The sequence below is a fragment of the Mesocricetus auratus genome, unplaced genomic scaffold, assembly GCF_017639785.1.
Source record: "Mesocricetus auratus isolate SY011 unplaced genomic scaffold, BCM_Maur_2.0 Super-Scaffold_100062, whole genome shotgun sequence".
NCBI classification, from domain to species: Eukaryota; Metazoa; Chordata; class Mammalia; order Rodentia; family Cricetidae; genus Mesocricetus; species Mesocricetus auratus.
In genome coordinates, this window is record NW_024429234.1 from 669,292 (window position 1) to 694,236 (window position 24,945).

Below are 24,945 nucleotides of genomic sequence, written 5' to 3' on the forward strand. Positions count from 1 at the left end.
ACATGTGTTTCAGTACATGTGTCTATATGTTTGAGGGGGCCAGAGGAGGATGTCAGATGTCTTGCTCTATCCCTTTCTATCTATTCATTTGATATAAAGACTCTCACTGAGCCTGAACCTATACTGGTGGTCACAAGTTCCAGCAATCCTATCTCCTCCTTGTACAGAGCTGGTTTACAGGCACATGTGTGACCACACCAAGCTTTTTATATGGGTATTGGGTATCCAAACACACCCTCTAAACTTGTGGTTCTCAACCCCTTTGGGGCAGGGTCAATTGAGCTTTTTACAGAGGTTGCCTAAGATCATCAGAAAACACAGATGTTTACATTATGATTAAAACTAGAGTTATGAAGTAGCAATAAATATAATTTTTTGGTTGGGGTCAACACAATATTAAAAGGTTGCAGCATTAGGAAGGTTGAGAACCACTGCTCTGAGCCATCACTCCAGCCCTTCATTTATAACCTTTGGCCCATGTGGAATCTCAAAAAAATAAAGACTTTCAGGCTCTCATTTGAGCATATTAAACAAAACCTCTAAAAGGGAGACAGGTAGCAATAAATTTTTTAAAGGCCAGATGATTTTATTTGCACTCAAAGCTGAATATCACTGTAGTATAACAAATATGTAAAGCAGTTCTAGAAGTTTAATGTATGTGAGGCTCACATCAGGAACTTGTCAAGCACATGGAGAAGTATGAAAGTCAGAGTCAGCTGGCCTGGTGTGAGCTTAATAGCCTTCAATTTCAAGAAACATGGAAAGGGTGCCACCAAATTGCACTCTAAACAGCTGTTACCTGGAATCACTCTGTAGACCAGGCTGGTCTAGAGCTCACAGAGATTTGCCTACCTCTGCCTCTGAGTGCTGGGATTAAGGTTGTATACCAACACGCCTGGCTAAGCAGCATTTATGTTTTGAAAAAACCAAAATAAGAACAGACTGAATCCAGAATGTGACAGCTACTAACCTGAGTGATGTGTGTAAATATTTGCTCAGACATTCTCTCACACAGAACAGCCAGCAACTGCAGGACCAGCAGCTTCCGTTCTTGGTCTTCTATAAGTAGAGCCTGGTATTGCTCTAATTCCAGCAGGCTTGTATAACAGGAGGGCATGGGTTTGAACTCTGCTTCATTTTCCACTACCAGATGAGACAATTCCTGGAAGCAGAGGATGAAAGATAGAGTGAAGAAAAAGCCAGCAGCACTAAGGACTTGGCAAACATATGTAGGAAATTCACATCCAAGGAAGTAATCTGTATTTGCTACATACTCCTGTAATCTCAGCTACTTGGGAGGCTGAGGGAAAAGGATTATAGGATTGAGTCCAAGACCACCCTAACAACTCAGTGAAATGTGCCTCAAAATTAAAAGTAAAAAGAGCTAGGAGTATAACTTCATGATAGAGTTCTTGTCTAGTATAGATAAGCCCTGGGTTCAATTCCAGGTACTGAGAGAAAAGAAAAGAAAGGAAAAAAACATAAACTGTAGAGTAATATGCATGTTGTGATACCATGTATGTGGACTTGCACACACATACAGAGCACTGGTTTGAGGGGAAAAAACCAACTCATGAAAGGTGTTCTCTGACATCCACACATGCACAGTGGCATACACATGCCCACATACATACACATGCACACACATACAAAACCATACATAAATAAGTATACAAAAAAGAACTTGTTTGACAAACTTTATATAGTATTTTCATAATTCCTATCACTAGCCTTACCTTGAACTGAGTCCTCAGATGATCGAATTTAGCAAAGTCTGAGGCCATTAGATGGTTTTCTTTAAGTTACAAATAAACCTCTATTCATGGAGAATTCATTATTGTAGGTTTGGTGAGCTTTCAGCTGCCCTTCTCCATTCTGAATTTCCATAGACAAGGAAACCTCAAGTTCCCTAACCATTAGTGCTTTGCAAGTAGCTGACAGCTGAGAATAATGGTGTTCAACTGCACCTGGGGAATTTTCCTCCCTGAGGGGCATTCTGAAATGTCTGCAGGACATTTTTAGTTGTCATAATTGGGGGTTAACACAGGCATTTGGTGGGTAGAGGTCATAGATGCTGCTAAAAATTCTACAAAGAACCACACCGAAGAACACACTTATCTAGATCAAATGTCAATTTTGCCAAGGTGAAATTTCCCTGGTTTCAAGCAAGGGCTTCCTAAACATTTCTACTCACAATCTCTTTTCCCTGAGAAATTTTAATACAATTCCATGTATGGTTATATATAAAATAGGTATACTAGTCAAGCATATAGTGGTAATAAATTATAAAGAAATTTACTTTAAAACAATTCTTTGCCATACATATGTTTTTACCATTTATTAAAGATGAACTAATTTGCATAATAATGAGATGGACTTGCTTGATTAATTTACATTAATAATTTGATTTTGAATATTTGATACTGCAGGATACACAACATCTTCAATGCTTCTTAGAGTAGATCGACATTTTGATTTTATAGACATCAATGAGAAGTACTCAAGTTTGCTTAAATACATAATACAAAATTGGAGAAATCGCTTGAAGGCCATTTCAGAACTTGTTCAAAATCTGACCTAATCATTCATTTAATGATTATTTTTTATGACAGATAAATTTCAGTAATTAAAATTTACTGTGTATGTTTCTGTGTGTTGGTCGGTTCATGTGAGTGCAGATACCCAAGGTAGTGTTAGGGCCTACGGCACTCGAGCATCTGGAGCTGCCTGATGTGGGTGCTGAGAACCAAACTCAAGTCCTCTGGAGTAGAGCAAGCACTCTACACTCTGGGCCTCTCTCCAGCCCTTCAACCAACAATTTTTGACTTTTTTTCTTTTTTTTTGGTTTTTTGAGACAGAGTTTCTCTGTGGCTTTGGAGGCCGTCCTGGAACTCGCTCTGTAGGCCAGGCTGGCCTTGAACTCACAGAGATCCGCCTGTCTCTGCCTCCCCAGTGCTGGGATTAAAAGCATGTGCCACCAAAACACCATAATTTTTCAACTGATAAATTTTTTTTTTTTTTTTTTTTGGTTTTTCGAGACAGGTGGCTTTGGAGGCTGTCCTGGAACTCGCTTGGTAGTCCAGGCTGGTCTCGAACTCACAGAGATCCGCCTGCCTCTGCCTCCCGAGTGCTGGGATTAAAGGCGTGCGCCACCAACGCCCGGCTTTCAACTGATAATTTCTAAAACCAAAAATTCTAACACAATAAAATTAAAGGGCATAATAATTTAATATTTACCTGCTGAAGAATGATGGTTGGAAAATATTAAGTCTTTGGTTTTCACAGTTAAACCATTGTTTCCATAAAAGCAGAATGCGCTGTAGTTGATAACATACAACAATGACCTCAAATCTAAGTGGAGCTGTCTCAGGCTTTGTTTATGGGCACTGAGTGCATGACGGCCTGCGCTGTGCAAAGGGCATATGCTCAGAACCAAGGCCTTAGTGACACTGTGTGGTGCAGGAACTGTCAGAAATGTCCTGAGCTCATTCCCCACCTGATTTTGAATTAAGTTTTGGTTATTTTGTGGTCAGAACCTTTTAGTGTTGACTAATGTTTTGTGACAGGGCCCCCCCCACCTTCACTTATGACCTTATGACCCGGCTTATGTTGGCTAGATATAGTTTAGCTGACAGAGAACTTACCTAGCATACACAAATCCCTAGGTTCCATTCCTAGAACTGTATCACACATGCCTGTAATCTGAGCACCCAGGAAGTAGAGGCAGAAGATCAGAAGTTCAAGACCATCATTGACTAGATAGTTTGCGGCCAACCTGGTCTACATGAGACCCTTCAAAAGACAAACAAACAAAAAAACAAACAAACTGGGGTTTACAATAAAGCCCTTTGATTTGGTAGTGGTGATAACATTTTTTTTTGTTTTTGGAAACATTCTCACTATGTAACCTGTGCTGGCCTGAAATTCAAAGTCCTCCTCCTGTCTCTGCTTCCAGAGTACTGCTATTACAGAAGTGTACCACCACATCTGTCTGGTTTGAACCATTAGAAAAAAAAAGATTCAAACCAGGTGTTGGTGGCACATGCCTTTAATCCCAGTGCTCGGGAGGCAGAAACAGGTGGATCTCTGTGAGTTTGAGACCAGTGTGGTCTACAGAGCGAGTTCCAGGATAGGGTCCAAAGCTACACAGAGAAACCCTGTCTCAAAAAAACTAAAATAAAAATAAATAAATAAAAAAGATTCAATTATTTTTATTTTATGTACGAATGTTTTGCCTGCAAGTATGTATATGTCTGGAGCCCATAGAGGTCAGAAGAGGCATTGGATTCAAGAAGGTTGTAAGCCACCATGTGGGTACTGGGAACTGAACCCAGGTCCTCTAGAAGAGAAGCCAGTGCTCTTAACCAAAAAACAGCTGAAAACAAAGCATATAGACAAGAGTACATTTTCTTAGAATATCAGAGTGTGTGGCTAAGATGGAGATGAGAAAGCATAAAAAAGAAACATCCCTATTCCAGGTTCTAGAAAATTCAGCTTCACATTCCCAGCCACCACCCAACACTAAACTCCATAGCACTTAGGACAGACTTGAGAAAGTGGTCTCCCACAGACATCAGACAGAGTTAGCGTTATGGCGTACAAGTTACTTCTAGAGATTAGGGACAAAGGAAACACAACAACGGGCACTCAGCAAGAAACCGGAAAAGGTTTCAAGTGGCTACAGAATGAAATGAGGGAGGCAGACCGCTAAGTCCCCTTTCCAAATACCTGACAGCACAACAGTCAGAAAGGATAAGGGATTATACTCTGGGGCTGTAAAACCTGCTATTAACTTCAAAAGAGTTCTTACTGTCAACACGGAGCCAAGATTAACTCTTTCATGGATCAACAAGGCTGCTTTGTTCATGTCTAATGTTTCAATGCAAATTACCCAGCAAAGGAATCAGAGCACATCGGTTCCACTGATGCGTCCCTCTCTTGACCGCTCCAAAGCTATCAGGAACTGAATTGTTCTTTGTCTTCTGTTCATTTGCCCTAAACTGGAAGCTAAATTTTAGGACTTAAAATTATGACTGCCTTAAAAAGTCAAAGACTCTCCTGGAGCTGCCCCAGAATGAAGAGATGTGATGTGAGCTCCTACCTTCAGACAAACGATGAAGAAGTCTCCTGCCAAACCACACTGCTGGCAGTGGGACAGCAAGTCCCCAAGATGTTCCATCTGGCTCTGCTCCGAAGACACCTTCTGGTACAGGGCTTCATCTTCATCATCACTGCAACACAGGGTAAGAGTGTTCATGTCAGTGTCAGCAAACAGCATTTTCTCTTGAAACCTCCATGGTTTTCTTTGTTAAAAAGTCCAATTTATTTTGTGTGTGACTACAGAGGCACATGTGCATCGGCATAAAGCTGCGTGTGGAAGTCAGAGGACAATTCTCAGGAATCACTTCTTTCCTGACACCTTGTGGGATCCAGGAATCAACTTGGGTTCAGGCCTGAGCACAAGCACTCTTACGTCCTGTGCCATCTCAGAAGCCTGAAACCAAATAATAACCTTCTAAAGTAACACTATCTCCATGTACATCGTCCTTAGATGACCTTGAAAATATTTTCCTACATCTCCATGCTAAAGAATGCATGTTTATTACTAGAAGCTAAGTACTATACCCTGTATGATCATTTCTTTCTCAAAGCAGAAATGATTCCTGAAGGAAGTGGCTTTCAGGATAACCATTGAAAAATTAAAACACAAAAAATTTCTGGTGTGTTAAAATTAAAAAAAGACGATCATTGATGCTGGGTGTGGTGGCTCAACTCTATAACCACAACACTTTTTTTAATGTAAATTATTAATGTTTTGCCATGGGTGTTGGGTCACCTGGAATTGAAATTACAGACAGTTGTGAGCTGCCTTGTGGGTGCTGGGAATTGAACCTGGGTCCTCTGGAAGAGTCACCAGTGTTCTTAACCAATGAGCCATTTCTCCAGCCCATATTCACAACACTTGATGCAGGGTGATTGTTTTAAGTTTGAGGCCAGCCTGGACTACAAAGTAAGTTCTAGACTAGTCTAAGCTGCGAGAAGTGAATAAACAGCAACAACAAAAAGTATAAACCCAGCATTAGTTTTGATCCAATGCATACTTTGATCCCAGCACTCAGGAGGCAGAGGCAGGTGGCTCTCTGTGAGTTTGAGGTCAGCCTGTTCTACAAAGCGAGTTCCAGAACGGTCAGGACTATTACACAGAGAAACCCCGTATCAAAATCAATCAAACAAACAAACAAACCAAGTAAAAAATCTGGCTCATATAAACTTGGATTTTTTGTTTTTGTCTGTTTATTTTGAGACAGGGTCTCATTATGTAGCACAGGTATGGAACTCACTCTATAGATCAGACTGGCCTCACACTCACAGAGATCTGCCTGCCTCTGCCTCCCAGATGCTGGGATTAAAGGCATATATCACCATGCCTGGCTTAAAATTTCTTTAAAACAACTTTTTACTGGAAGCTTCTGTTGGGTTAATGGCAGATTGAAAGGAAAGTGGTAAAACAAATCAAGCTGCCTTCCCTGCCCTTGGGGAACTAGCAAGGCCTTTAGAGCAAAGGACAACACACACACACACACACACACACACACACACACACACACAGTTACATGAACACCTGGGTTTTAAAAAAATAGAACCCATAGATACTAAAAACAATCAGAGTTTCCAAATAATTGAAAACTCTGTGTGTGTGTGTGTGTGTGTGTGTGTGTGTGTGTGTGTGTGTTATAATGCCAAAAGGGCTGTATCCCTAACCAGAGTAGACACCCAGATTTTAAGGAGTAGAGGGAAATTCATTTAATCACTGGTTACTAACTATATTCTCACCAGGAAGTAAAGTAATAGCTTCAATGACAACTGAGGGTTTTCATACACACGTGCACAAGCACGTCAAACACTCTTAAACTCTTATCCTCAATGGGTTCAGCTAATAGATCTGCTATATTCAACAATTCTCAGGAAGCTTCCATCTGTTCTGATCATTCTACTTTAATATTTTTTTCCACTTTCCTCGTTTATCATATTCAGTGTGTTTTACATTTTCACCAAGTTAATAATGAATATAAAGTTAAATTTAAGCACTTCCACAAACAGCAACACCTTGGATGTGACCAGAAGGGAGCTGCTGGCCAGTGACATGTACATGTCTACAGCCAATAGAAGCTTAGGCTGAGAAAACAGCATCCTCCACAGATCATCAGAAATTAGAATACAATATAAAATACAGACTTGCAGGACTGGGAGCACAGCTCAGTTGCCCAGTATGTATGCCAATTTCCAGCGTCACAAAAACAAAATACTTGTGAGATGTTGGAGAAATAAACTATTCACTTTACTAATATATATCAAGTACTTTTTGGTTGGTTGGTTTTGTTTGTTTGTTTTTGTTTTTCCAGGCAAAGTTTCTGTGTATAGTCCTGGCTGTCCTGGAACTAGCTCTGTAGACCAGGCTGTCATAGAACTCAGAGATACGCCTGACTCTGCCTCCAGAGTGCTAGAATTAAAGGTGTATGCCCAGCCTAATAAGTACTTTCTAATCCATCCTTATGAGAAACAAACCTCATTGCAAAATTATCAAAAGTAGTGATCAGACAATTTCCCTTAAGAATAAGGCTGGGGAGGGGGCAAGAGAGATGGCTCAGCAGTTAAGAGCTCTTCCAGAGGTCCTGGGTTTGATTCCCAACATACACACGGTGGCTCATAACCATCTGTAATTCCAGTTCCAAGGGACTGGACCCTCTCTGCTGTACCAGGCACACGTGTGATGTATAGACACACATGCAGACAAAACACCATACATATAAAAAATATATACATAATTTTTTAATAAAAAGAAGACCACAAAGGGCATACAAAGCCACACTGCCTTTGAGTCAGAAACAAAACTAGATTGCTCTGGTGTTAAGGTGAACATGTGCTGCCCTTTGTTCTGATTCACCGGCAAATACTGAGCAGTAACTGGGCTTGCCTTGAAGTGGAGCTGTGAGGCTCCAGTAAACCGCACCTACTATTAGCTGGCATCTTGGAATAACACCCGGAGGATCATTTAAGGCTCTGGTTTTTTTAAAGATTATAAATAGCAAGCAGCTTGGTTGTCTGTTTCTGGTTTCCTTTCCATCAGCGCCCCTTAGCGGTTGACTCACAGAACAATGCAATATATAAAATTCTATCAGGCCTGACAGCAGAAGGTAGGTGAACTCACCTAGGGGTCTCTTTGATGGTAATCACAATGCCACCATGCATGGCAGCTCTAAACTGACACTGAGGATGGAGGGAGGGCACAGCTTTGTCCAACCCCGAAAATCCTTTCAGGCTGGCAATTGCTTTCTTCCTTTCCAGCTTCACCAGAATCCATAACAAGATCTCTTGGCAAAGTGACCTGGCAGAAAAAGCAGTTATGAATGAACGAGCCTGTCATCTTACTCCACACAGCTAACAAGCTATTCGGAAAAAGAAAGCAAAACTGTCAGGGTTCCCAAATGCTGCTCCAGCACTGACTGCTGGCACACAGAAGGAAGCATGCATCCTTCACTTCAGAGTGCAAATGCCCTGGAAGTCACCCGGGGACAGCTAGCCCTTGGCTCTACAAGCAGCTCTGGTCGCCACGCGTACCATGTGATTTTTTTTTTCCTTATTTCAAGTGTGCTCTACCTGTGCTCAGACACTGTGAATGAGAACCTGCAATGAGGAAAAAAAAAAAAAAAAAACAACTATTCCCAGGGTATCAACAGCTGGTGACCAAAAAATAACAAAAGACTGATGATTCTTTCATCAGCGCCCTCTCACTAGAAGAGGCTGGAATTGATACATGCACTCTCCTTGTCAGTCTTTTATGAGGACAGAACAGTGCTAGAGGGTCTTTTTAAGGTTTTTATTTTTAGGCTGGACATTATTACACATGCCTTTAATCACAATCACATGGCTGAGTATCTTTCTTCACCATTAGCAACCATGCTAATGATTGCTATAAGTTATTGAGCTTACTATTTGCCAGGGACTGTGCTAGGGACTCCAGTGCACACTCTGTCTTCACAACAGTAGTACTTCAGTGAAGATGTGATACTGTTGTGTATCAGAACACACTCAAGGTTTTGTCTGCTTTTTCTTTTTCCTCTGTAGTGCTAAGGCTCAAATCCAAGGTTCTCATGCATACCAGGCATGTGCTCTACCACTGAGCTACATCCTTAGCCTCCTCCAAATCAAAATTCTATAGACTTCAGAAAGAAGTAACCACAAACTCTTTTTTTTAAAGACTTATTTATTTATTATACATGCAGTATTCTGCCTGCATGTATGTCTGCAGGCCAGAAGAGGGCACAAGATCTCATTATAGATGGTTGTGAGCCACCATGTGGTTGCTGGGAATTGAACTCAGGACCTTTGGAAGAGCAGTCAGTGCTCTTAACCTCTGAGCCATCTCTCCAGCCCCAACCACAAACTCTTACCATGTGGAAGAAATGCCACAAATAACTGAAAATGGGTAATACAAAATCAATCTTTTAAAAAATTAATTTGTTTATTTAATATTATGTGTATGAATGTTTTACTTGCATGTATATCTGTGCACTGTACATGCAGTGCTTAACAGAGGCCAAAAGACAACATTAGATCCCCGGGACTGGAGTTACAGTTGTTAGTTACCATGTAGGTGCTGGAAATCAAAGCAGGGTCCTCTGGAAGAGCAGCCATGGCTCTAAACCACTGACCCATCTCTCCAGCCTCTAAATGAATCAGTTTTAAAGTAACACAGGAAAATGTTTTCTGGATGGCTGAGAAGCCCCTTGCTTTTGTAATGAACACTCTTAATCATTAATGCCAAACCAGGCTAAGCTATGATATATTACATTAACATTCAGACTTTCAAACCTGTTCTCCAACACTCCAGCAGGATGTTATGATCCATCACCTGTTTTCTCCTTCCCAGAGACAGTAAAATGCAGCATTTCTTAGCGATCAAACAATGGCATGTTTATCCATGGAAACACCTTCTAGTTCTGTTGTACAGGACTGGCTACAGAAAATTACCCCCAAAACTACACCCAGTTTCCCTCAACATGCAAAATCCTTGTTCTTGCCGGGCGTTGGTGGCGTACACCTTTAATCCCAGCACTCGGGAGGTAGAGGCAGGTGGATCTCTGTGAGTTTGAGGCCAGCCTGGTCTACAGAGCGAGTTAGTTCCAGGACAGCCTCCAAAACAATACAGAGAAACCCTGTCTCGAAAAAAAAAATCCTTGTTATTATCTGTGAAAAGTGAATGAAAGACTCCCCAAACATATTCCTGTCTTTGAAAGAAAGTAGTCAGTACCTTAATTTAGCTTCACTGTTTACAAACCAGTGGGATTCTAATTATACGCAAGTAAATTCTATTTGCTTACCTTATGTGAGACACACTCTGCTTGGTAAAACAGTAAAGAGAAAAGAGCACCCCGAGGAGTGGAAGCAGGGCGTCCAGGAACACTGGGAGAGGATCATTTGCCACCACATACACCTAAGGACAAGGACACGATGAGACATACCACGACCAGGCCAGAGCAACGAGAGCTCAACCCCAAGCTTCCACAGAACCTGGAGTTTATCTTACACACACTTTCTTTTAAGGTACATAGTTCTAGTCCAGAGCTGTGCTGACCCTGGCAATGGAACCACATTGGCTGAAAGCAGTGAAAGCTGAGTTCCAGCACTTTCTCTCACTCACAGACTGAAAGACAGCCCAATGCCAGGGAGGGGATTCACTCATTTTCAGACCCCTTTCCTTCCTAGCTGCTGGCTGCTTCTGAGCCTCCTGATGTGTCTACTGTGATCTGTACAGTAACTGTCCTACTGCTGAAGGCTGATTAACAGTTAACTATTATCAAATAGGAAAACTAAAAACCAGTCTAAGGACAAGGCCTTGAGTTCAGTGGTGGGACCTGTACTAGACTAAGTCCTCAGAGCTGAAAGAAAAGGGAATTAAACTAAAACCTAGATTAGGCCGAGCGGTGGTGGTATACACCTTTAATCCTAGCACTCAGGAGGCAGAGGCAGGCAGATCTCTGTGAGATCGAGGTCAGCCTGATATGCAGAGCGAGTGCCAGGATAGGCTCCAAAGCTACACAGAGAAATCCTGTCTTGAAAAACAAAAACTAAAACTAAATGAACAAACCTAGATTAGAAACTAAACAGCTGTGGTTCATCACTTTCAAACTATGATGCTATATGCTGTTCTATTATGTCCAAGTCAAGTCAAGACATGTTCAAAAGCTCATGGTAGCTCACACCCCCAAACCCCAGCATTCAGGAGACCAAGGCAAGAGGATTGCTGAGTTTAAAGCCAGCTAGGGCTATAGTAAGAAACCCTATCTTGGGCAGAGCAGTAGAGGCACATGCCTTTACTCCTAGCACTCCGGAGGCAGTGGCAGGTGGATCTCTGTGAGTTCAAGGTAATCCTGACCAGAGTTAGTTCTAGGACAACCAAGGCTACACAAAGAAACCCTGTTTCAAAAAAAACAAAAAACAAAAAAAATTAAAAAGGCATTATGACTAAGGTCTATAATCCCAGAACCACTGAGGCAAAATCAGGAAGATCACTGAAAGTTTTAGGCTAGTCTGGTCTAGACAGAAAGTTCCAGGTTAACCTGGGCTATAATAGCACTCATCTTTAAGGGAGAAACAGTGAGTTGGTGTTGGAGAGATGACTCAGTAAAGCACTTGCTGTGAGTACACGAGCACCTGAATTTGATGCCCAGCACCCAAATAAAAAGCTGGGCATAGCCACATGGTGCCTGTAACCCTAATGCTAGGAAGCAGAGACAGGCGTATCCCCAGGACTCACTGACCATCGAGTCTACTCAACTCCAGGAGCCCCAGCTTAGTGAAAGACCCTATCTTTCTGGAAGACAGACAACGCTGATCACCAGCCTCTTCGTGTGCATGCACAGACATGTACATATATACTCATAGAGCATGTACACATACAACACACAAAAAGTAAATGTAATAATCACTTTAGTATTATAAAAATTAACAATCTGAAGCTGGACACAGTGGCAAATGCCTGTAACCCTAGTACTTAGGAGACAGAGATGGGAGGATGGCCTCACACAAATTCAAGCCCAGCCTTGTATATGTATAAATTCCAGGCCAGTCAGGGCTACACATCACATGGGGGATGCACACATTTGTCACACACACACAATGTATATGTATGCATAAACTCTCCCTGTTAGTTTTAGCAGCTTTATTGAAGGAACAGAGGCCAGGCGTTGGTGGCACACCAACACTCGGGAGGCAGAGGCAGAGGCAAGTGGATCTCCGTGAGTTTGAGGCCAGTCTGGTCTACAGAGTGAGTTCCAAGACAGCCTCCAAAACAATATAGAGAAACCCTGTCTCGAAAAACCAAAAAGAAAAAAAAAAAAAAAGAAAGAACAGAGAAACTTGAAAAGAGTACTGGGGTACAAGTCAATGCTATTTCTAAGAGATGAAAGCTTGTAGAGGGCCTCGTGTAGACTGGTAAAAGCTGTTTTTCCAGAAAGCCCTGTCCCTTTAAATGAATTCTAACTTTCCACACTCCTCATGCCTCCTGACTCCTCTGGGGAACCTGATAACTAGAGAGCCTACTTCCTGTACATGATCTAATTTCCATAAGCTGCAAATGAAGGGCCTTGTAGGGCTGTGTTCAGAGGTAATATGAGGCCTAATTACAGCATCACCAACTACAGGAGGTAAAATAAGAGATCTCCCAGATAACCTAAGGGCCTATTGTCTGGCTCTGGAGTCTGTGTTCTCAGAGTTGAGTGCTGGGGAGTCATCCTTCCACACCAGCAGCTTTTGATGGCTTGATAAGGCCAACACACTTCAAATTTTATTTTATTTTATTTTCTCAGTGCAGGAGATTGAACCCAGAGCCTCAAGCATGCTAAGCAGACCCTCCCCCCTGAGTTACACCCTGGACTCAGCCACACCATTAATGTGGCCTCAATCAAGCAAATTTCTCACAGGCATATATTTTTGCTGATCCTAAAACTCTAAAACTTTTCTGTATTTTCCAATAAAAAATCAATGATTTTCTATTTAGAATAATCTGTACAGCTATTTATAGAGATATATTATTTAATTTTATACAAAGGCTCCGCAAATATCTACTATGTGCCAGTTAAGTGCTAGGCAAGCTTGAGGTACTATGAATACAGGATAAACAAAGCAGGCTTTGAAGAAGTTTATGTTCCCATGAAGTAAACAAAAAACAACCACTAAGTAAAGGGAAGGGCTACAGTGAAAAGTAAGAACATACATATAGAAATATTTTTCAAAGTAGAAAGACTTCGAGGCAATGTCTGTTTTGGCTCAACTTGATAAATGATATTTCAAAGAATTCAATGCATCTGCTTGGCATGTACATGGCTCTCGCCTCTTTTCCAACATCCATAGTATTCTTTCATGAACTGAGCCCAAATCTACATCTGTCAAGCTTCTTTGATGGAAAAGCTTCTATCTTTCCAAGACAGTAATCAAAAGCCAGGCATGTTGGTGCACACCTTTGATCCCAGCACTCAGGAGGCAGAGTCAGGAGGATCCATATAAAATTCAAGGCCAACCTGGTTTACATAGAGAAATACAGGACTACAAAGAGAGGCTCTGTCTCAAAATAGAAAAACAAAATCCAACTTCCTTTGTGCTCTGTAAAAAGTGTGTTAGTGTGCTGTAATCTAATGACTAGATTGGATGTTGTAGCTTTAAGGCAAGCAATATTACCCATTAATCCCAGCACTTGGCAAATGCAGATGGATCTCTGAGTTCAAGGCCATCCTGGTTTACAGGGCAAGTTCCAGGACAGCCAGGGCTACAAAGAGAAACTCTATCTCAAATAATACTGTTTAATTTTAACTAAATTTTATTTACTATGTTCATGTGTACATGTGCACAATCATGTGTGTGCACATGTATTATGTATGTGCGTACGCACATGCATGCATGCAGCATATATGTAGAAATCAGATTATTATTTGCAGGAATCAGTTCTCTCCTTCTACTATATTAGCTTTGGGAATTGAACTCAGGTCATCAGATATAGTGGAAAGCAAGTGCCTTTACTCAATAGCCATCTTGCTGGCCCCAACAGTACATATTAAAATGACCCAGCTTGCCGGGTGGTGGTGGCACACGCCTTTAATCCCAGCACTCGGGAGGCAGAGGCAGGAGGATCTCTGTGAGTTCGAGGCCGGGCTGGACCGACAGCCTCCAAAACAATACAGAGAAACCCTGTCTCGTAAAAACCAAAAAAAAAAAAAAAAAAAAAAACCCAGCTCAGTCAGGGTTGGAGAGCTGGTTCAGCAGTTAGGAATACTCGTTGCTCTTGCAGAGGACCAGGGCTAAATTCCTAGTACCCACACAGTGATTCACAACTATCTGAAACTCCAGTTCCTGGGATCTAAAGACCTCTTCTGACCTTCACAGGCATCAAGTTCACATACCTACACATAGGCAAAACACACATACACATAAAAAACAAATTAAAAAAATTTTAAGGGCCCAGCTCATATTCTCTCAATTTTATGCACCTATTTTATATTTTACTGTTTCAAATATTTATTGAAACATCTAAAATTTTTGACCAGGGTATAATAAATTTGTTTTCTGTTCTATCTGTCCTGGTGCAAAAGATAAAACCCTAGTTACTCATAAAATTTATAGACGTAATGATCACAAATAAAATGCTAAGGGATGTAAAGCTGAAGCAGAAAAGGGAGAGACAGGTACTGAGGGTGGATTTTCAACTCTGCTTCAGGAAATACTTTCTAAGGGGAGTGGAAGAGTGCTATGATTTTGAGTCAGAAGAGTTGAAGGATAAACTCAGAGGCCAGCATGGACTACGGAAGCCATAACAGGTCAAAGTAGATTAGACTGAGGATATAAAGTTGTACAGATGACCCTGATGACAGTCTGGAATTTCTGGTCCCTTTCAGGAGACTTTCACATTTCTCTGACTGCATCTCAGGTATCTGTGTTAAGTTCTCTAGTCCTTCATGCTTTATCTAGATCAAGAGAACTGCTGTACAAAGGATAGGTCCGTATTTCTGGACATTCTTCAGTATGTATACACTGAACAATACTGTCGCTCTCTGCTTGACTGGGAGGTCCTTGAGGGCAGAGGCAGGCCCTCAGTTATTCCTGTACCAACCTTGCAAAGCATCTGCATTCAGTAGGCACTGGGGCACATTCAGTAGGCACTGGTGCACATTCAGTAGGCACTGGGGCACATTCAATAGGCACTGGTACACATTCAGTAGGCGCTGATGCACATTCAGTAGGCGCTGAGCACATTCAGTAGGCGCTAATGCACATTCAGTAGGCGCTGATGCATTCAGTAGGCACTGGTGCACATTCAGTAGGTACTAGTGCCCATGGAAGCTAGAAAGGAGGATGAGATCCCCTGCAGCTGGAATTCCAGGCAGTTCTAAGTCATGGGATGTGGGTGCTGGGAACCAAACTCCAATCCTTTGGAAGAGCAGTATGTACTCTTAACCACTGAGCCATCTCTCTAGCCACATGTTTTTAGTTTAGTTTTGTTTTATTTATTTTTTTTTTTTTGGTTTTTCAAGATAGGGTTTCTCTGTATTGTTTTTGGAGCCTGTCCTGGAACTTGCTTGGTACACCAGGCTAGCCTCAAACTTGTTTTTAGTATTTTTGAGACAAGATCTTGTCATGTAACCCCTGCTGGGCCAACAGTCACTGACTGGGTAGCCCAAGGTGGCCCTGAATTCAAAGTAATCCTCCTGCCTCTGCTTCCTAAGTGCTTGGATTACAACTCCACACCACCATGAAAATGCTGTTTGTTTTGATGTGATGCTGGAAATCAACACACGGTTTCTTGCAAGCAAGATAAATTATCTACCATTAAACTACACTCCCAGCTCCAAAGACATTTAAATCTTCCAGATTTTTTTTTCTCACTTTAGGTGTAGGAGTGTTTTCTTGAATGCACATTTGCCTGTGCACCACACATATGCTAGTGCCTAAGGAAGTCAGAAGAGGGTCTTTGATCCCTGAGACTAGATTACAAGCTGTTGTGAGTCATGATGTGGGTGCTAGGAATTGAGCACAGGTCCTCTCCAGGAGCAGACAGTGCTCTTAACTGCTGAGCAATCTCTCCAGGCCCTCTGTTTCAGCTTTTACACACACACACACACACACACATATATATATATATATATGTATGTATGTATGTATATATATATATATATATAAAGTTTTTGGCATAAGGGTCAATTACGATAGTTCATGTTTTAAGTAAAATGTATAGCTACATACAAATGTAAGTTTAATTTTATGCTTTTAAAATTATTTTTGATTCTGTAATAAATGAAACTACTTACTGTCTTAACGTATAGCTTCATTTTAGTGTAATCATGATGGGGCTACTCAGAATCAGATGGAATTCAGATGACTGAATAAAACATTGAAATTTAGCACAGGCTGAACCTTGATTTTACCTGTTAAAGTCTAAGCTAGTCAAATGCTGTACTGAACTGCAGCACAGGGTCCCTTTTGATAGTGGCATTCCAGAACTTCTAATGCACTTGCTGAGTTTAATTAAGACATGTGAGAAGAAAAAGAACAAGGCTGTTACCTAATATAGCAAGTACTTTGCACTGTGCAAGCTTTCAGAACATATTGCCTAAAACAGTCTTTTTTTAAAACAGAGTTTCTTTGAGTCAAAAAGGAACTGACAGTTTCTTGATCACTTATGTGCTACAGTACGCTATGAACCTACCAAAAGTTACCTTATTTCACCAGGCATGGTGGAACATGTATGTAAAATCAGCACTTGGGAAATGGAGGAAAAAGGATAAGGAGTTGAAGGCCATCCTGACAACATGAGAATACATCCCAAAACAAACAAGTTACCTTTATCATCCCTACAACTCAACTGGTAAATAAGTCACCTAAAGTCACACAGTTAAGTCCTCTATAGGGTCAGAACCCACATGTTTGGAGGACTGAGCATTTCCACTGCACTATACCACAGACTCAGAACTGATAACCCAACATCTGTAACACCCAGAGCTTTAAAAGATTCTGTTGGTCTTTTGCTTGAAATTTAAGATCATAGTTCAATCATCCAAAAATTTCCAAAAAAGTAAGAGAATCATTTCCCCAGAAAGTCTTAAACTTCTTAAATTCAGCAGTGCGGTGGTGGTGCACACCTTTAATCCCAGCACTCTGGAGGCAGAGACAGACAGATCACTGTGAGTTTGAAGCCAGCTTGGTCTACAGAGCTAGTTTCCAGGAAGGCTCCAAAGCTACAGAGAAACCAGAAATCCTGGGGGGTGGCAAGGGTGGGGAGGAGGAATACTTCTTATATTTGTACTACATGCAAATACTTGGTTTTACTTACACACACAGTGGGGAGATTATTAAATTATTTCTGTCAGTCACTATCTGTGAGCTCTGGAAGAAATCACTTCAATTTTTTGGATTTTCTTTCTTATTTTTAAAATATATTTTAGACTTATTTTATATGTATAAACAATTTTTCTACATACACATCTATGTACCAAGTGCATGCATATTACTCACAGAGGTGAGAAGTAGGCATCGGATCTCCTAGAACTAGTTACAGACATTTGTGAGCCACCATGTGGTATTGGGAAATGAACTTGGGTTCTCTGTAAGAGCAACCAGTACTCTTAACCAGTGAGTCATCTCTCCAGCCCCTCCTTTCTTTTTTATAAAATGAAAAGCTAATTTAAGAAAACTCATAAAATGTACAGTATCAAGAGTGGAATCTACTATAAACTGTGAATTAAAGTAATACTGATATGTCAGTGTAAGTTCATCAGTTATAACAAATGTACTACCATATAGGGAGCATGGCTTGTTAGGAAGGCTATCTGAGGGCTAGAGGTATAAGGGGAACTCTGTAGAGCTAAATATAGAGCCAACTGAAACTGAAGGAAGCCAGCCTGGACTACACGGCAAGACCCTGTCTCAAAACACCAAAAGGAAGGTAGGAGAAAAAGGAAGTTAGGGAGAAGATGAAAAAAAGAGGGAAGGAGAGATAGGAAGTGGAGAGGGAAAGAGAGAAAGGAGAGAATGTAAAAAAGAAAATCAGACTTCCATATTCATGACTGTGCATCTGTAGTTTCAATCACAAACTGAAACATTAGGGATGGGTTACATATGTACTGAATGCACACAGACACTTCCTTGATAGAGCTGCAGACACGGCTCAAGTGGGTAAGAGCACTGCCTGCTCTTCCAGAGGACCTGGGTTCAATTCCCAGCACTTCGTGGTGGCTCACAACTGTGTTACTCCAGTTCCAGAGGACCCAACAGCCTTACAGTCATAAACACAAGCAAAACACCAATGCACATAAAATAAAGATAAAAGTTCAGGTTATCTGCAAATCTTAAACCCTTTTACATGAGACTTAAGATGCTTAGTCTTTTCTGGGTATAGACAATTTACAGGATGAAAGGTACAGAGACAGAAAAATGAGAATTCCTCAGATGAAATACAAGTGATCATCTAGCACCTACATGGCCACTGAGGGCGCTCCACCTGGCCTATCAGAGCCAGCACAATCAAAGTGCCCTCTCTCTGCTACAGCAGGATGCAAATGTAGAAAGGTCTGCCCTTCTCCCACCTGGTGTGCCACAGAACAAACTTTAAAAGTCAAAGAGTTAAGAGCTTAGTCTTTTAAAAATCAACTTTAGCACTTTTAAATAATTTATTTTCATTTTATTTGCACCAGTGTTGAACCTGGGACCTCTGGAAGATCAGTCAGTGCTCTTAACCACTGAGCCATCTCTCCAGCCCCAAGTTTAACACTTTTAGAAGGACACACTCAGGCAATCCCTGTCTCTCTCTCTCTCTCTCTCTCTCTCTCTCTCTTTTTTTTTTTTTTTTTTTTTTTTTGGTTTTAAGAGACAGGGTTTCTCTGTATTGTTTTGGAGGCTGTCGGTCCAGCCTGGCCTCGAACTCACTCGCCTGCCTCCCGAGTGCTGGGATTAAAGGCATGCGCCACCACCGACCGGCACAATCCTGTCTTTTAAACAAGGTGTAAAAGGTCAGTCTGGGGGTGCATGCCATATCCCTTTGGAAGGCCCTGAAAGTATCTTATTCACCAGATGTGGTGGCACAGCCTATATAATCCCAGCACTCAGAAGGCAGAGGCAGGTGGGTGAAGGGCTCAAGACTACATGGGATGTCTAATAAGAAACAATGGTAAACTTGGTGCTGGAAGCTAAGACACAGAGCTGGGATAGTACGCCAGAGAGCACCACCAAACCAAACTGAATTTTATAACATGAATATCTCAGAATACATAAAAATTAGTAGATTTGTGTGAAAACAAGAAGGTGCAACCCATAACCAGAAAAGGAAATCAAAGCTAGACCGTGAGGGTGCATTTGAGGTCAGCCTGGTCTACAGAGCAAGTTCTGGGACAGCCAGGGCTACACAGAGAAATCCTGTCTGGGGGGGTTGTGGGTAGAAGACTGGTTGCTTGGGGCTAAGGATGGATGGAGAGTGAGGAATGCTAGCTAATGGATGTGAGGCTTCCATAGGGGAGATTTTCTAAAATGTCATTGTGATCATGGTTACACAACCCTGAACTGTACTTTAAATTAGTGCACTGCACGTTGTGTGAATTTTATCTCAGTAAATCTGTTAGCAGAAGGAAAAGTGTGAAAAACAGCTGGATATGTTCCCAGATGCCTCTTGGAAACTAAACAGCCTCTTGTTACCCATCGAGTGGCTAGATCGATTCACGCTTTCCAGATGTCTTCCTCGTTTCCTGTGTGTAAACTGTACACTGTAATTTAGTATTAGCAGAATGTTAATAAAGATTACACTCCCTTTGTTGCTAAATTCCACAGTGTTTACTATTTTCCTCCAGCATACACATTTCCTCTGTCTTCCAACTGCAGCTGCTGCCAAAACCTTGCAGGGAGCAATTACCATCTGCAATGTCCCTGTTTCACTGCAGTGTGGGTCAGACTCGGCACCTACAGAAAACTGATGGCAGATTTTCTTGTGGACAGGGTCTTCACTGTTGTTTATTTGATTTTTGGTTGAGGCGTCGAGGTTTGAGAACACTGTGTAGCCCTGGCTGGGCTGGAACTCACTTTGTAGACCAGGCTGCCTTGAATTCAGAGAATGGCCTGCCTCTGCTTCCAGAGCAAAGGGATTAAGACATGAGCCACCATGCACAGCTGATTTTTGAATTCTTAAGCACATATTTTATATCTACAAATTAACTAGTGTCATATGTAAAATTTAAAACAAAACAAAAGCATTTGTCTTCTTACCTGAAAGGCCATGAGTTCAGATTCACATTCTGGGGGCTGGATGTGGCAGCACACACCTTTAGTCCCAGCACTTGGGAGGCAGACAAAGGCAGATCTTTGTGAGTTCAAGACCAGCTTTGTACACAAAGAGTTCTAGGCCAGCCAGGGTGGCAAAGTAAGACCCTGCCTCAAAAAATAAAAGTTAAAAACACAAAAGTAAAAATTCAGTCTCTGCCCTGCTAGGAAAGGGTGAAATAGCCTGGAAGCTCCTTCCTTAAGCAGCTCAGCAGAGGGGCATAGGGTCCAGCAGTCCTTCTCCTATGTGTCCAGGAGAGCAGAAAACATGATGCAATAATGACACGCACAGGACTGGGTGATAGTTAAAGAAAAGAGTTGGGCTTTGTTGTTTGTTTTTGTGACAGGGTCTCGCTATATGGATTTGCTGTCCTGGGACTCTATGCAGACCAGGCTAGTCTCAAACTCAGAGATGTGCAGTGCTAGGATTACAGGCATGCACTGCAACACCCAGCCCAAGAGTTTTGGGTGCTTTTTAAATTATTTTATGTGTATGAGCACTTTACCTACATGTGTATCTATCTGTGCACCACACTCATACTTGGTGGCCAAGGTGACTCAAAGAGGCACTAGATTTCCTGGAATTAGAATTAGAGATGGTTGTGAGCTCATGTAGGTGCTGGAAATTGAAGCCAGGTCCTTTGGAAAAGCAGTCCGTGCTCTTAACTTTTGAGCCATCCCTCCATCCTTGTTTGTTTACTTATTTATTTTAAACAATCACTTTTGGAGACTGAAGGTCCCACAGCATTGTGCTGGCTCTGGTGAAGCCACCCCGAGCTCTATCACATGGAACATGGCACATGATGTAATAACAGAGAGCATATGACAGGGAGATCATCATAAAGGAGACAGCTTATTCTTTCCTAACAACCTTCTCTAACAACTAGCTAGGGGCTAGGGTTCCATAAAACTACATCAGTCTCTTCTGAGAGTAATGCTTCAGTAGACCCAACTTTCATCAGGTTTATGCTCTCTCTCTCTCTCTCTCTCTCTCTCTCTCTCTCTCTCTCTCTCTCTCTCTCTCTCTCTCTCTCTCCCCTCTCCCTCTCTCCCCTCTCCCTCTCTCCCTCTCTCCCTCTCTCCCTCTCTCCCTCTCTCCCTCTCTCCCTCTCTCCCTCTCTCCCTCTCTCCCTCTCTCCCTCTCTCTCTCTCTCTCTCTCTCTCTCTCTCTCTCTCTCTCTCTCTCTCTCTCTCTCTCTCTCTCTCTCTCTCTCCTCAGTCCCTCTCCCTCAAATAGGGTGCCATGTAGCCTGACTGGCTTCTGACTCACTATGTAGCTGAGGATGACTTGGAAGTTCTGATCCTCCTGCCTCAGCTTCCCAAATGCAAGGGTTATGGGCATGTGCCACCACTCAGACTTAGGTACCATCTCTCTCTTTTTTATAAATTTTTATTTATTATATTCTGTCTGCATGTATGCCTGCAGGCCAGAAGAGGGCGCCAGATCCCATTGCAGATGGTTGTGAGCCACCATGTGGTTGCTGGGAATAGAACTCAGGACCTCTGGAAGAGCAGCCAGTGCTCTTAACCTCTGAGCCATCTCTCCAACGAAGGCACCATCTCTTAAGGGTTCCATACCACCTCCCAAAAGTTGCCACACTAAAGACAAAGTTTCCACCACATGAACCCTTGGGGGACACACTCAAACTATAACCTAACCACATCACATACAGAAACATGTACATGAATATTCAAAACAGCATATTCATAACAGCTAATGAGTGGATAAGCAAAAATGTGGTCTATTAATACAATGGAATGTTACTTGGTAATAAAAAGGAATAGAGACAGATCCATGCTGTAATATAGAATAACTTTAAAACATACCAAATGAAAGAAGCCAATCACAAAGATTATATACTACAACCTTGATTTATATGCAATGTCCAGGACAGATAAATCTACAGAGGCAGAAGGGGCCCAGAAGACTGGGAAGTGGTAATAGAAGAATTTTGGAGTGACAGCTAAGCAGTTCTGGGAGTTTCTCTGAGGCAATGAAATGCTAATATTAATTATGCTGATGCTTACACAAATCAATGAGGGGTTTTTTTTGGGGGGTGGTTTTTTGTTTTTTGTTTTGTTTTGTTTTGTTTTTTTGGTTTTTTGAGACAGGGTTTCTCTGTACAACTCTGGAGCCTGTCCCTGGCACTCATTCTGTAGACCAGGCTGGCTTCAAACTCACTGAGATATGCCTGTCTCTGCCTCGCAAGTGCTGGGATAAAGGCATGTGCCACCACTGCCCAGCTCAAATCTGTGAGTTAAAAGCCATTGATTGTTATTTTTATTTCTATATGTGTGAATTGTATGTATATGTCAATTAAGCTATTAAAAGAAAAAATTTACTATATACCCAAAGGTTTACCAACTAATTAATGAGTAAACAAAAATGTAGTATGTCATGCAATTTTAATATTAATATTATTTAGCAGTAAAAAGGTACAAAAATGAGGATGTATATGATATCCATATACTCAACTTCAAATCACTTCAGTTTCATATCTTTCTTGCTTGCCTTCTTTTTTTTTTTTTTTATGAAATAAGGGGCTGATGTTGCCATTCATAAACTAACCAAAGATCTCTCTACTGATGTAGCACAAGATGTTATTTCTCAAATAAATAAATAAATAGAAACACACACACACACACACACACACACGCCCCAGGATGAAGGAAAAGGAGATGATGACAGGTTCTCACTGTGAAGTCCTGGCTGGCCTGGAACTTGTTACATCAACCAGACTGGCTTTGAACTATCAATGATTCTCCTACCCTACCTTCCAAGAGTAGGGATTACAGGTATATACCTCCAGGGCCAGTTAATCAGACCAATTGTTTCTTTTCTTTTTTTTAAAGATTTATTACTTTTAATTATCTGTGTGTGTGTGTGTGTGTGTGTGTGTGTGCGCGCGCGCATGCGCGCCTCTGTATGTGGGTATGTGCAAGTGCCTGAGGAGCCCAAAGGGATAGTATTCCCTGGGACTGTAATTACAGGCAGTTGTGTGATTACCATGGGTGCTGGGAACTGAACTGTAAAAGCAGCATGCAACATGTGTTTTTATCAGTTGAGCCATCTCTCCAACCTCTACTCATTCAAATTCTTGAAGTATTTGTTAAAAGGCAAAATTACAGATGCAGATCAGTGGTTGATGCTTGCTAGCAGGAGGCCTGTGTTCAAAGTCCACAGCCTCCAGAAACAAAAGGTAGTCAAACACTAAGTATGAACATTTAACTAGCAACACCAGTAGCTTGAATTACCAACCTTAAACACATCTTCAACACATCGACTAAGTTCTTCCTCAGTCACCAAAACAGTTCCTGGCACCATATCACTCTCTGGAATCTCTTTGAAAATAAACAAAAGTAACTCCATGACTTTTCTGAACAGAAGACACTAATAAAATAAAGTTTTAATAGTAAGATAGTCCAGGTAAGATCAGAAAATAGCATTACCACTGTACAATATGCCATTTATATGTGATATCCATGGAATCTATGATGCTACTGATGATGTCAGATCTAAAACAGAGGACTAATGTCTTTTTAATGGAGTATTAAAAGAGCTGGCTATTGTGGCATATGCCTATAATTTCAGTACCTGCAAAGCCAACTGAGACAACACAATAAAGCCATCCAGTGCTCTATTAATCTATAGCCTAAAATTGTTCCCAAAACGCAAAAACCTGGAGCTAGAGATATGACTCACTGATTAAGAGCACATGCTACCTTTTCATAAGACCCAGGTTGTTCCCAACACTCAACTTGATTCACAACTATTCATAATTCCAGTTCCAGGGATCTGATGCCCTCTTCTGGTCTCCTCGGACACTGCATGCATGTGGTGCATAGACACACATGCAGGAAAAATGCTTGTGTACTATAAAAAAATACTAAATGTTTTAAAAAATGAAAATCCAAACTTAAAGAAAGAGCTCTTCAGGCATATATTTTGATATATATTGTTCTTTATGGAAGTTAAAAATTAGGCTGGTGGTGCTGGCACTCAACTTTGACCCCAGTACTCAGGAGGCAGAGGCAGCCCTATATGCTCAGCTGGGCACTGAACCCAGAGCTTTATGTTAGTGAAGTATACACTTTCCACTGAGCTATACTCCAACCCAAAATCCATGGAGTTGTTTTTATTGGGACAATCTCACTCTGTAGCCCAGGATGACCTCAAATTCATGATCCTCCCGCCTCGGCCTTTCAAGTGCAGAATATAGAAATATGCTACCATCTCAAAGTTTTCTTTTTTAAAGTTTATTTTTTATTTTTAATTATGTGTACATGTGAGAACAGACACACAGAGAGGACAATGACTCCCTTGGTGCTACACGTATGAGCAGCATGGGTGCTGGGAACAGAACTTAGGTTCTCTGCAGTGGCAGTAAGTGTTCTTAACTACTGGCCCATCTCTCCATGCATCCCCCAATCCCAGAGATTGTTGGTGGTTGTGCTGCCTCATACATACTTGGGCAAGAGACTACCATAATGCAACGCATATGTGGAAGTCAGAGGGCCAATTGGAGGAGTCAGTTCTCTCCTTCCACCCTCTGGGTCTCAGGGTTGAAATCAGGTCATCAGGCTCCATAGCAA

General features: G+C 41.5%; 1 protein-coding gene across 2 annotated transcripts in view; it reads right to left on the minus strand.

Annotated features, from left to right (window-relative positions):
* Positions 1–24,945, minus strand: part of Tango6 (transport and golgi organization 6 homolog) — a 158,177-nt gene that overhangs the window by 114,545 nt on the left and 18,687 nt on the right. For both annotated transcript variants that reach the window (XM_040736604.1, XM_040736606.1), the window contains exons 7-11: positions 23,612–23,694; positions 10,383–10,495; positions 8,210–8,386; positions 5,102–5,231; positions 971–1,162 (exon numbers count right to left, since the gene is read on the minus strand). In XM_040736604.1, coding sequence (XP_040592538.1) covers positions 971–1,162; positions 5,102–5,231; positions 8,210–8,386; positions 10,383–10,495; positions 23,612–23,694 — 695 coding nt within the window. The remainder of the gene's footprint in view (positions 1–970; positions 1,163–5,101; positions 5,232–8,209; positions 8,387–10,382; positions 10,496–23,611; positions 23,695–24,945) is intronic.